This window comes from Myotis daubentonii, chromosome 14 (assembly GCF_963259705.1).
Source record: "Myotis daubentonii chromosome 14, mMyoDau2.1, whole genome shotgun sequence".
NCBI lineage: Eukaryota > Metazoa > Chordata > Mammalia > Chiroptera > Vespertilionidae > Myotis > Myotis daubentonii.
Genome location: NC_081853.1, coordinates 36,126,704 through 36,139,403, shown reverse-complemented (window position 1 = coordinate 36,139,403; position 12,700 = coordinate 36,126,704). Strand labels below are relative to the sequence as shown.

General features: G+C 51.6%; 1 protein-coding gene across 1 annotated transcript in view; it reads left to right on the top strand.

Annotated features, from left to right (window-relative positions):
* Positions 1-12,700, top strand: part of RFTN1 (raftlin, lipid raft linker 1) — a 175,570-nt gene that overhangs the window by 152,602 nt on the left and 10,268 nt on the right. Inside the window, exons 8-9 of the mRNA XM_059664045.1 lie at positions 9,329-9,432; positions 11,857-11,938. Of these exons, the coding sequence (XP_059520028.1) occupies positions 9,329-9,432; positions 11,857-11,938 (186 nt within the window). The remainder of the gene's footprint in view (positions 1-9,328; positions 9,433-11,856; positions 11,939-12,700) is intronic.

Genomic DNA, 12,700 nt, shown 5'->3' with positions numbered 1-12,700 from the left:
CTCACACCATGAGCAAGTAGAGGCTGCAAGGTGCCGGGAGACCTAGGTTCAGGACTCCCATGATGTCACATCTATTATATTCTGTTAGAGCAAGTCACAGAGCAGCCTGGACTCTACCTCTGTAGAGGTGACAAGGCCCAGATACAGGGAGATAACCCCTGTGGCCAATTTTGCAGGCAGTGTGTCTCAAATAAGAACATTATTATTATTTCATTGGGCTCTCCACGGGCTGCAGAGGGTGCTGCCTTTCTCGCCTGGTAGGGAAAATCGGGCGATCATGTGCATTAACCACAGAAGTGGGTGAAGATCCCTGCGTGCATTTTCATCTGCCCCCTTTTCCACATCTGAGAACAAAGCTTTTTTTTTAAATGTATTCTCTTTGAACATTATGAAAGCCAAAGTTGTCTAAAATGAGACCCACGACTGCTTCCTTAGACTCTATTATGTTGGCCTAATTACAGATCAGCAAAATGTTTTTCTGGGTATTGTGTGTAAAACAAAGAAGCAAACAGCATCTCCAGCCGCCCAGGGTCCTTGCCCCTCCCTGAGGCTGGCAGAGCAGTGGTCCTGGGGGTGGAGGGGGGCCTGGAGAGGCAGGGCTGCTGCAGCCTCACAGGGGCAGCCTCAGAGGGGTTTGCCCTTTGCCCAGGGAGAAGGGAGGAGCAGTTGTCCCTTCCTCTCCCTTTCCCTCCACCACACCTCATGGTGGCTCCCCTCTGGTGGGGGGACCATGTGCTCACTCTTTCCCCAATCCCGGGACCTGGATCTCTGAGGTGCACTCATCTTTGGTTCCCAGGTGCCCAGCACAGAGCTAGGTTGATGAAGTGTGGAGAGTCGTCAATGAAGAGTGGCACCGAGGACTGTCCTGCCTTTTGGGACTTGCTGAGTTTCCTGCCAGCCTGCCCCCATGTTACAGCCTCCACTTCCATTTGATAAATAGACGTGACGTGTTCCTCTCTCCAGTGTGGCGCTCTCCTCCCACCCCGCATTCACATCTCTGTTTCCATCACCTGAGGGCTTGGCTGTTAGCATCCCCATCCCCGTATGAGGCCTGGGTCCCAGCTGAGCCTGGGCACAGTCAGGACAAACCCCAGATTTCCTGAGACCCTGTCTACACACCCTGTCTGGTCTCTACCAGCCACTGCTCACCTCTTGCCACTCGGAAATGTCCTGGCTGTGGCCTCCCGAGACCTCACTGTCCACCCCAGAGGGGGTTGTTCAGGCCGCCTGTGACTTGCCCTCTCGGGACACCTGATGGTGTGGATCTTCTTAACCCTGTTTGTCACCATGGGCAGCTCACGAACTGACTTCCCTCTGTTCGGTCAGTGTTTTTATTCAGTTCCTGCTCATTCTGCCCCAGGAGGCCCAGTCCTCCACCACCTCACGCCTCCTCGAGTTCTCCTCTACCCTGTGTTGGCCAGCACCTCCTGACTTTACACTGTGTGATAGTTTTCTGTTGCTGCTATAACAAATTACTACAAACTCTGTGGCTTAAAAACACAGATTTATTCTCTTACCGTTCTGGAGGCCAGTCGTTCAAAGTGGGTTTTGCGAGGTTAAAATCGAGTTGTTGGCGGAGCTGCGTTCTTTCTGGAGACTTTAGGGGAGAATCAGTCCCTTGACTAGACCGTCCTGCTCAAAGCCGGTCTGCTTCCATCCTCACGCCTCCTTCTCTGGCTCTGACCCTGCTCCTGCCTCTGTCTTCTAAGCATGTGCCCTGGTTATTACACTGAGCCACCGGGACACTCTCCCGTCTCAAGGTCCTTCACTTCATTGCATCTGCCAAATCCCTTTGATCGCAGAGGGTAACATTCCCAAGGCCCAGGGATTGGAGCATAGGCATCTTTTGGGGAATGAGGGGCATTATTCTTCCTACCACAGGCCCCATTTCACCCAGACCCCCGGACCTTCCCACAGTTCCTCAGACTCGGCATGTCTAGAATGGGATTCATGCCCTCACTGTCCTTGTCCTGTGTGCCTGGGGCAACACATGAGCAGCCATTATCAACCCCCAGGCCATTGGAAACGTAAAACATCATTTATTTAACCAGCTCAACATTGATGGGCACTTGGGTGGTCTTCATTGTTCTGCTGTTGCAACAGCTCTCCAGTGACTAACTGCACATTTGCCATTTTTTTTTTGTACATAGGATCAGTTCCCAGAAGTGAGACTGTTGGGTCAAAGGCTGAATGTACAGTAGTCCCCCCTCATCTGTGGGGGATACAAGACCCCAAGTAGTTCCTGAAACTGTGGATAGTACCAAACCCTACATGTACTATGATTTTTCCTATTCATACATACTCATGATGAAGTTTCATTTATAAATTAGGTACAGTAAGAGATGGAAAACAACTAATCATGAAAATGGAACAAATTCTAATGATTGACTGTAGTAAGAGTCATGCGAGTGTCGTGTCTTTCTCTGACGATGACCGAGCGGCTACTAAGTGACTCACGGGCAGGCGGCACGCATTTACGCAGCGTGGACATGGTGGATAAAGGGATGGTCTGCGTCCTGAGAGGGACAGAGGTTTCACCATGCTACTCAAAACAGCGCACAGTATAAAACTTATGACTTGTTTACTTCTGGAATTTTCTATTTAATATTTTCCGACTGAGGTTGACCATTGGTAACCGAAACTGCAGGAAGCAAAACCACAGATAAGGGAGGGGCTTCAGTATGTGGACATTTGGGAGATACTGTCAGATTGTTCTCCGTGAGGTTGAGGCAGTGGCCTCCCTGCCAGCGTGTGTGAGAACGCTGGCCTCCTCGCCTGTCAACAGAGTGCCTGTCAGGCCTTGGGGGTCTTACCAATACCTTGGGGCTGAACTTGCATTTCCCTTATTGTGAGATTTGGCATTTTTTCACGTGCTTCATGGTCATTTGAATTTCCTTTTCTGTGCCTCTCTTCCTACCTCTGTCCATTTTAAAATTTGGATATTGGATTTTTTTTTTCCTTATCAGTTTTTAGGAGCTCCTTTTTGTATGTAATATGAGCTACAAATATTTTCTCCACTTTGTCATTTGTCTTTTGACTTTGCATAGCTTGTCATTGGTCATCCGGAGGGTTTTTAATGTCACCAAATGTATTATTTTTAGTTTACAGCTTCTGGATTCTAAGTTAGAAAGTGCTTCCAGTAGGCCCTTTAAAAATTAAAATAATAAAATTATGTTAGATGTGGGTGATTGGACACAGGCATATAGTTCTTTCTTCTGAAAACTCCCAGTGAAATGATACTAACTAAAGGAATGATAGATGTCCATCTAACTAGAGGTAGATAGATGATAGAGTCCATTTTCATTATTCGCAGATTCCATGTTTGCGAATCCTACTTTCTAAACTTTATTTGTAATCCCCAAAGCAATACCCCTGTGGGTATATGCAGAGTGGGAAAACACTGGGGTCACCAGTGTGCATGTCCCCAGCTAAGGAGTCCGTCTGCCTTCTGTGTTAGCTCGTACTGGACACAGTGCCCCTTTTGTGGTCTACTTAGTGCCACGCTGTTCACATTTTTGTGCTTTTTGTTTTGATGATTTCACTGCTTCAGATGTCCCCAAGCATAGGGCTGAAGTGCTGTTGAGTGTTTCTAGGTACGTGCCTCACAGGACAAATATGTGTGTTAGATAAGTTTTGTTCGGCCATGAGTTATGGTGCTGTTGGCCATGAGCTCAATGCTAATGAAGCAACAAAGTACATTAAACGAGGTGCCTTTACACATAAATACACACAAAACAAGCTACTGTATTGATCAGGGGATGAAGATGTGGTCAGAAGCTCACAGGAACCTAACCCTGTATTTCCCCTAGGAGCAATGGTTCAGTATTCATTAATTCACTGTTTGTGGCTACATTATAGAACATAGCTCCCATGAGTAATGTAAATTGACGGTAGTCAGATAGATGATAGATAGATAGGTAGACAGATAGATTAGATACCCACAAGAATGAAAAGATCAAAAGAAGAAAAAGAAGCAGATGAGAAATTACAATGCATTTGTAGAAGATGGAAAGTATGTGGAAGAATGCTAATTGACTTAGCAAAGGGGGAAGGAAGTTGCAACCTGGATGTAGAAGGGAGCCGTTCTCTCTTACGGAACCTGGGAAAAGCTCTGGTCTTCACAGCATAAGTCAGCACGAGACGGTGGGAAGTGAACTGCTGAGCCAAAAAACGGGGCCTTAGTGTAAGTCCCTATATAGAGAGGGTGAATTCCTCATGCAACCTGGTAACCATAGAGAGAACGCAGGGATCAGTAGAAACCACTTGAAAAAAGATATGTAGAAAGAAAATAGATGCAGCCATGAAAAAAACAACAAGATACTATAAAGATAAAAATAAAATAAAAACAAAGTCAAAAGCCAAGAAAGAGATTTTGTGTCTTTTGGGGCAGCAGGGAATTTAAAAGCATAATAAATTTTAAAAAAGCTGTAAAATGAAGGAAACCTTCCAGAAGGTAAAATAAAAAGACAGAGTAAGAAAATACATGAGTAATAAAATTAAAATATCAACCCTACATTTTGACTAATAGGAAGTCCAGAAAGAAAGAAAACAGAAAATGAAAGAGAAAAATTATCAAGGGGGGTTGGGGGGCTGGGGGGGGGGGGAGAACACATTTCAGAACCAAAGGACGAGAATCCTCAGATTGCAAAGCCATCAAGTGTGTAGCCCTGTGAGTAAAAAAGACCCACACCCAGGAATATTGTGAAATCCTGGAACTTCATGGGGGAAATATCCTAAAAGCAACACAACAGGTCCCGCTCAAAGTATTAATCATCAAAACAGATTATCACCAGAGCGATTGTGCAAATCTAGAAGCCAGTGGAACAATACTTTCTAAATTTTAGTGGAAACATGGATTTCATCCCAGACTTCTATACCCAAACGGTTAAGGGTGAAGACAAAGACCTTTTTCGGAATGCAGGGACTCAGATGACTTCCAGGGCATTATTCCCAGGGAGCCACTACAGGCTGTGCTCCAGCAAAATGAGGAGGCAGCCAAGAAAGAGAAACACCAGCAGGAGGAGAACGCAGGCATGGAAAGCACCCGGACCAGGTTGGAGCAGGGCTGCAGAAAGCTCCAGAAACGATGCCTCCAGTCGGGGGGGAATGGAACTGATAAATTTAGGCATGTGGGAGTTGTTGATGGGCATAAAACAGAGGTGTTGGAGCAGGTGGGATAAATGAGTGATAAGTTGCTGTACAACCAAGCAGGTGAAAAAACAAACAAACATTGAGGTCATGATTCACTCTAGGAAAAAGAAAAGATTATCTAAAAAGGAAGGGATGGCCACCGTGCATTACTTAACCAGCTCAAATTGAGCAATGTTTGCAAAGTCGTAGTAACCTAAATACCTACTTTTGACTAATTAAAAGTATATATAACCACTGGTGGCACTAAGAAAAAGGAAGTAAGGAACACGTGTGGGGGCGATAAGCCTTTATTTTCCAGGGTAGAACATGAAGAGAGATCTCAAATTGATAGGTAAAGAAATCCTCATGCAAAAGTAGTGTTGGGCATTCGTGTTTGGGTAGAAATTTACCAAAGGCCCATGAGTGTTTTTTCAGGGCCCTTCCTAAAGGTGCCCTCGGTGAAAACCATGGGCCCTGCCCGTGGCGGTCGGAACAGAGGCAGACAGTCCCCATCACTGTTCTTGGGTACAGAGACCAGCCCGGAGCTGGTCCCACACACCGTTCAGATATGGGAAACTGAATTCCTCTCTTCATTTACAGCAGCGGTTCTCAACCTGTGGGTCGAGACCCCTTTGGCGGTCGAACGACCCTTTCACAGGGGTCGCCTAAGACCATCCTGCATATCAGATATTTACATGACAATTCATAACAGTAGCAACATTACAGTTATGGAGTAGCAACGAAAATAATTTTATGGTTGGGTCACAACATGAGGAACTGTATTTAAAGGGCCAGAAGGTTGAGAACCACTGATTTACAGCCACATATAAGGAGCAGAGTCTTCTCTTTTAAGCTGCCTTTCTCCCAGATTGCTCCCATAAACAGGAGAAAAGGGAAGAGCCACTGACATTCAGGATACAGACTTTCTCACTGGACCCATGTGTTACCGCCTCGTTACTCATCTGCATGGAGGAAACGAATCAAAAACGAATCAAAAGAAAAAGGCACTTCTTCATAAACTGCACTCCGTTGCCATCATGCTTGGGAGGGTAAGGGGAGGTTGTACTTGGATGCTTGTTTCTTTTCGTTGATGTGCAAAACGCCAGAGAAATTATAGGGAACAGAGGGAAAAAAGAGCCGTAAATACAAATTAATTCCTTTTGTGTTTATGTTCTTTTTTCCATGGGTCAGGCTCCATTTTTTTTTTTTTTAACTCTCCAGGTGTGATGGGAGATCTCACATCCGTACAGGAGAGTGGAGAGTTAATTAAAATTGTTGCTCCTACTCCCGGAAAGCAGCGCCTTTTCATTCAGTGAACAGGCTGGCTTTGGAGTGTTGTCGGTGCATTTGTGTCCTCGCTGGAGTGTCGCACAAAAGCAGATCAAAGAGACCCTTCCCTCCGCACAGGTTTCCTATCATCTTCTCCGCTAATGGACTCGGGAGCGCCTTCCGCGGGCTGCATGGGGCCCGTGCCCTATTTTAGAACGCCGTCTCGCGGTGTTGATGCTATGCAAGCCAGCTTTGATAGGAGCTGTGGCAAACCACACTGAACGTTAATTAAGCCAGACCAGCCCCGACAGTCGGAGGCGTGGGAGAGTCTGGCAGAGTAACACCTCACCCCCTGCCGTGTGTATTTTGCTTTTCAACCCACCATGTGACAACCAGACATTAACACTCGAGATTGAACCCTCGGCTCCCACGAGCCACCTCGGGTTCTGTTGTGTTTTCCCATGTCCTTTGCGTCTTTGTGATTCTGTCCTCTCCGGCGGCTATCCCCTACCCGGAGGGGGGGAACGTGTTTGGGAGAAACCCTGCTATCTCTCTCTTTCATGTGGTGACAAAACGCAATAAAACCGAGCAAAACACAAGCAGCCCCTGCGAGGCCTGCCTGAGCAGGCAGGTCCGGCGGCGGCCGAGGGTGGCCACTGTCTTGCCGCCCTGAGTGCCAGCAGAGAAAACCCGGCCTGGGCACCTCACCAATGAAAGGACTCCATTCTGCCATGCAGGCCTTTGTGAGGCGCCAAAGCCTGTCCTGGTTGCCATGGCTACTGTCTGATTGTGGAGGGTTTGTCACCGCGACTGATAAAGTGGGAAGGTGATTCTTGATAGGCCCGAGTAATCGTAACCTCGCAGAGCGCAGGGGTGCGGACTGGACTCTCTTTACATCGGGAGTGCAGGGCTGGGGGCCGGCGCTCTCAGGGTGAGGCAGCCCCAGCGGGTGCCCAGCAGGAGGGATGCTGGCCAGTGCTGGTCTGGAAGGCAGGTCCCTTTGTGTCCAGGGGGTCAGGCAGAAGAGGGGGGCGGTGCTGTGTCCTTTGCTGCCATCTCTGTCCTGAGTGGGGCTTCAAGGGCCAGGGCCAGAAGAGGGCCCCTCTAAATAAATAGGTTACTCCTGTACCGCGCTCTCCTCCCCTCCCTCCTTCCCGCCCTACGCCCCCTCCTTTAACTTCCTTTTCTCCTCCTCCTCCCTTCTGTTCTCCGCCCTTCTCCCTTCCTCCCTCCATTCCGTTTTACCAGCTGTTCCTTTAGAGAATGATGGGAAGGCGAGGTGTGAGTGACAGCTGACGGATGCTGCCTCAGCTTCGCAGACTGTCACAGCGGAGACCTAGTGGGTGATGTAGGCAGAGTGTCCCCGAGGGCGCTGCCTGCCTCAGAACTGACTCCTGGGAGGACTCGAACACCGATTCCCGGGCCTCGGCCCAGAGTGTCTGGTCTGGTTGGTCTGGGTTGGGTCCCAAACTCTGCATTTCTTTCTTTTTTTTTTAATTGACTGGGGTGACATTGGGTGACATGATCATAGAGGTTTCAGGTGAGGGTTTCTCTGTTAACAAGATCTGTATATTGCCCTGTGTGCCCACAACAAACTCCCAGGCGTTGCTGATGCTGCCGGCCCAGGGGGCACAGTGAGAGCCACTGAGATAGGCCAGGACTTATTCGATGCCGTTGAAGAAACTGATACATTCGTTGCCAGCCGACCAGGTGACTTGTCGCCACGCTGGGATGGGTGCTCCCTGATAGGAGCTTTAAAAGTCATTTGAGGAGGCAGCGCTGGTTGTCCCCTCATCTCCCTTCCACTCCTCCAGCCCAGGGCAGCCAGACGAGCTGGTTCTACTCCCCAAAACACCTCCAGCAGGACAGCCCCTGGCCAGGACGGCCCCTCCGTTAAGCCCACCCTCCTCGGGGATCGAAGGCCGGCATGGTCTTCCGTGTGCACCTGCTGGAGCTCTCTCCTGGATGCCCTGGGCCCAGCCCTGAGTCCCGGGGAGCCTGCCTCGAGCACGGCCCACGTCCTTCCTCTTCTGCTGGCCTTCGAAGCCTCGCGGCTCCGCCAACGGGCCCTTTGTATCCTGGTTTCTTGAGTCTCTGTGCTGTTGCCTCTGCTGGACTGTGAATCCCAGCCCAGAACGGTGCCTCCGTCCACGCTGTGCCCACCACGACTTCGAAATACTAGCAGAATGAATCCGGGTGGCTGCCTCGGTTGGAAGGAATCTGGATACATGTAGAGATGCTCAGAGGCCAACCTAACTGAGATCGGAGTCCCGTGGAGACACAGGCCAGGGGTAGGGCTGGATAAGAAACTAGGCCTGATGCAGGGGACCCCGTGCTGTCCTCACACTGGGGTTCTCTCCCTGTGGGAGCAGGACTGAGTTTTTAAACTCAAAGGCAAGAACTAACAAACAAAAATAAAGTACAAGAAAAAGTTCAAAGGCAAGTGTTGGGCAAGTCTCCCAACCCCCCATCCTGATTTGAAATAAAACACGGGCAAGCATTTATGTACCCCTTGTCGGCAGGCTGCATAGCACAGGGGTGTGTGTGTGTGTGTGTGTGTGTGTGTGTGTGTGGATGCAAATGGTTTGATCATTTGTCACTGTAACTTCACTCCCCCTGACACGCTCTGAAATCGTCCGCATCAGCATGTGTTGTCTGTCATATGTCCTGCATCCGTCTTTGAGGCAACGTGATTGTGCTTCTCCCATGAAATGAGAATAAAACAAAATTGATGGATTAATCCTTTGGCTCTAATTCCTTGCCACCTATGCGGGCTGACATGGGGCCAGGAGAGGTCCCGTGTTGGCAGTTGGACTCTGAACCCTAAGCATCCTCAGAGCCAGGGCCTCTGGCTGCTTTGTGGAGGTGGCGGCTGAACAGTCCCCTCTCCGGAGGCAGCAGCGTCCCTCACAGTGGCTTTCTCCCTTAGGGCGTCGAGGTGCAGACAGACTACGTGCCCCTGCTGAACTCGCTTGCAGCCTACGGCTGGCAGCTCACCTGTGTGCTGCCAACGCCCGTCGTCAAGACTAACAGGTAACAGAAGGGTCATTGCTGTTGCTGAACACGCACTCTGTGCAGGCGCTGTTCCCAGGAAGCGCTTCACGTACATAACCTGGGAGGTGGGTGTGGCTGCATGAGCTCTCCTGCTGGGAAGTGGCAGGGCTAGGATCTTGGATTCCTAACCCCCTGCTCCAGAGCTCTCACTGCACCCCTCTTCCTACATGGGGAGCCTTGGCCAGTGAAGCACTCCTGCCCAGCATGTCAGAGAGGAGCCAGCTGGACTGAGGAGACTCAGGGCTCTCAGCTGCCGAAGAAACTCAGCACCTACTCTGTGCCCTGTGCCAGGCTAGAGAAACCCTACGAGGTGGATTTTTAAAAATTAAACTTATTTTCTAGCTGAGGACAGTGTGGCCAGGGAGGGAGAAGGACAATCATGGTGCTGGTCAGCAGCCCCACGAAGAACATGTGAGGACCTGGAGCCGGGCCCTTGCTTGTGGCACTCCCTCCGATTTCACATTCATGGTGGTGTGTCCACCCTCAGCTCTGCCCACCACCCCTTGAGCCACGGGCTTGTCCGAGTCATCCCAATGCTAAAAGCCTTGCATCTGGGTTTGCTATCAAAACTAGTCCTCCTAACTATCCTCTAAGCATAGATTGGATTCCCATTTTACAGATGAGGAAACTGAGGCTCAGAGAGGCTCAGCCACATACCTGAGGCCACAGGACCACTAAGGGGCAGAACCTGGGGCTAGAACCTCAGTTGAAAAATCAAGGGCTCCCTCTCCTTCACCTCCTGGCCCACCGATAGGGATGCTCCTGCCCGTGGCCCTCGATGCTCTGCCTGCCCCGATCCTGCTGCACACCCACCACTCCAGGGTGATGGACAGCATGGGGCAAGGCTGGTGATCTGGGGAGATGGCAGGCAGTGCAGTCCCGGGCTCAGACAGAGGGTGGCGAATGATCAGTGCCTTTCCTGTGTCCTTCTGCAAGCTCCTCTGGGCTCTCAACATGTCTCCCGCCTGACACTGGGACACGGTAGCCTGTGTACCTGCAGGAGCCAGTCTGTAGCTACCTCTGGCCCTTGGCCACTGGGAGCCACCGTATTGCTGCTCAGCCAAGACTCCTGTGGGCACAGGGAGATGCAGCAGAGTAGAAAGGATCCTGCCTGGGTTTGTGGCTTGCAGACTTGAACCCAAGTACCAAGTCTTCCCCCTTGGGCCAGCCAGGTAGCTTCTTGGAGTCTGTGTGCCAGCCCACGAAGTCTGGTCCAGAAGCCGGAGGACAAGAGTCACAATGAGCACGTCTTTGAATGCGAAGGTCCAACTGGTTCTGGACTAAGCTCAAAGGGTGCAGACAGGTCTCTGTCTGTCTGTCTCGGATCGTCACACCTGCCAGATAATTCTCCCTAACCCTCCACTTCCCTGTGCCTTAACTGGCCCCTTGTAGCGGAGTGGGAGACCGCACTGAACCAGGCAGATCCGAGCTTGAATCTTGGCTGTCTGCGCTGGAGCCTGCTCCTTACACGAGCTTTCATTTCCTGTCTATAAAGACGTCTGCCCCGGCCCTTGGAACACTGTGGCGGCCTAAATGAGACATTATGTGTGGGTCACCCAGCCCAACCCCGGAATAAAACAGGAAATATGAGTGTCTCCCCCTGACCCTCTGACGTGGTGTCCAAGTCGGGACACGGTGTCTCAGCAGGAAGGACATTTGCAAAATAATAGATTTAAGAAAGTGATAGGAAGGGTGGAGGCGGGAGAGAAAACCATCCCCTTCACACTATCTCTATCATCTCTAAAGGCAGCTCCAGGGGTCCTGACTTCCTGGAGGAAAAACGCACGCACTGGGCCGTAAAAATGAGCAGCACTCCTGGGCATCCCTCGCCGGCTTTGTTAATGCCACCCCCTGCCTTGCCCGCCGCCTTCCCGCGTGTGTGCCTGCAGGAGCGGCGGCGCCTGCCTCAGTGAGGGTGAATCGGGCCTTGGCCAGACCTGTGCACAGCCAGCCCTCCACCCGCTGTCCCTGTGACGGCTGATAGGCAGAGCTCTTCACCCAGGTCCTCATCCCCCTGCCCATCCTGGGCCAGCCAGGCCCCTCGCGGCCTCACTGCCAAAGACAGGTTTGGAAGAGGCACGCCACCCCTCTGAGAGTCACTGAAGAAGCCACTTCGTCATCATTTGGCACGATGCCAGCTGTTCTTTCACATCAGGGTGAGGGCGCTTCCCACTGTGAAGCTGACTTTGCAGGGGTGCCCGCAAAGCTTTTGTTGGGCGCCCGAGATGGCCCCCCCGGGAGCCCGGGCGGGTGGCCTGGGGTGGGAGAGTGGGGGCTTCCTGTTCTGACCCCTCACTGTCATTCCTGCGGGCGGTCAGCCTTGAAGCTAGGGATGCAGTGTCTGCGAGGTTCGCGGCTCCCCCAGGTATAACCTCACTCCTTCTCTGCTCCTGTGTGTTACAGGGAGGGAAACGTCTCCACCAAGCAGATCGTCTTCCTTCAGAGACCGTGTCTACCTCAGAAACTCAAGAAGAAGGAATCCAAGGTGAGTGGCCGTGGTTGCCTTTCTCGGGTTTCTCCTGCGGGGCTTCACGCGCAGGTGGCTGGGCAGCCTGCTGCAGCTGCTAACGGCTCCGAGCCCAAGGACACCTGAGCCCCTCGGCGACCTGATCAGGCCTGAAGCTGCCAGAATGGGACAGGCAAGGGCACTGGAGGGCCTCATCTGCCAGCATCCTGCTGGTCGGGCCAGAAAGGCGGATGAGAGAGGTTCTTGCAGACACTCGAGCGTGCCAGACATTCCCCCTGGGCTAAGAATAGGGGCACGAAGTCAGCTGCGTTCTGACGAGATGCTGGGGGTGGGAGGGCGGGTCGTGTCTCTGCATCTTCATCTCGTTGCACGCTGGCTGAGCTCTGGCCTGCCCGGGGAGCCCTCGGGACATCAGAAGTTTGGCGATCTTGGCAGACAGACCCTGCAAGAGCCCCTTTGTGACAGCCCCAACCTGCAGGCCTCCGAGTGGCAGCAGCTGGTCTAGACAGAGGTCAGCCTTAGCCTGTGGCAGTGAGCCCTCCAGTCAGGCTGCCCTGCCATCGCCAGGGTCCTTTTCCCCTCCCTGGTCATTGTGTGAACCGTCGGGGAAACACAGTCCCGCTGAGAGACTGTGGCCATGCTCAGAACATCTCCCGTGTTTGATGCGGTCGATCCCGGGTCCTTCCCTGTGTCAGATGATTCTGACGTTCCACACCCCGTGCTTTCCGATGGGTGTGTCACCAGGTGTCAGGAGGGGAGCAGGTGAGTCTAGGGAACCTG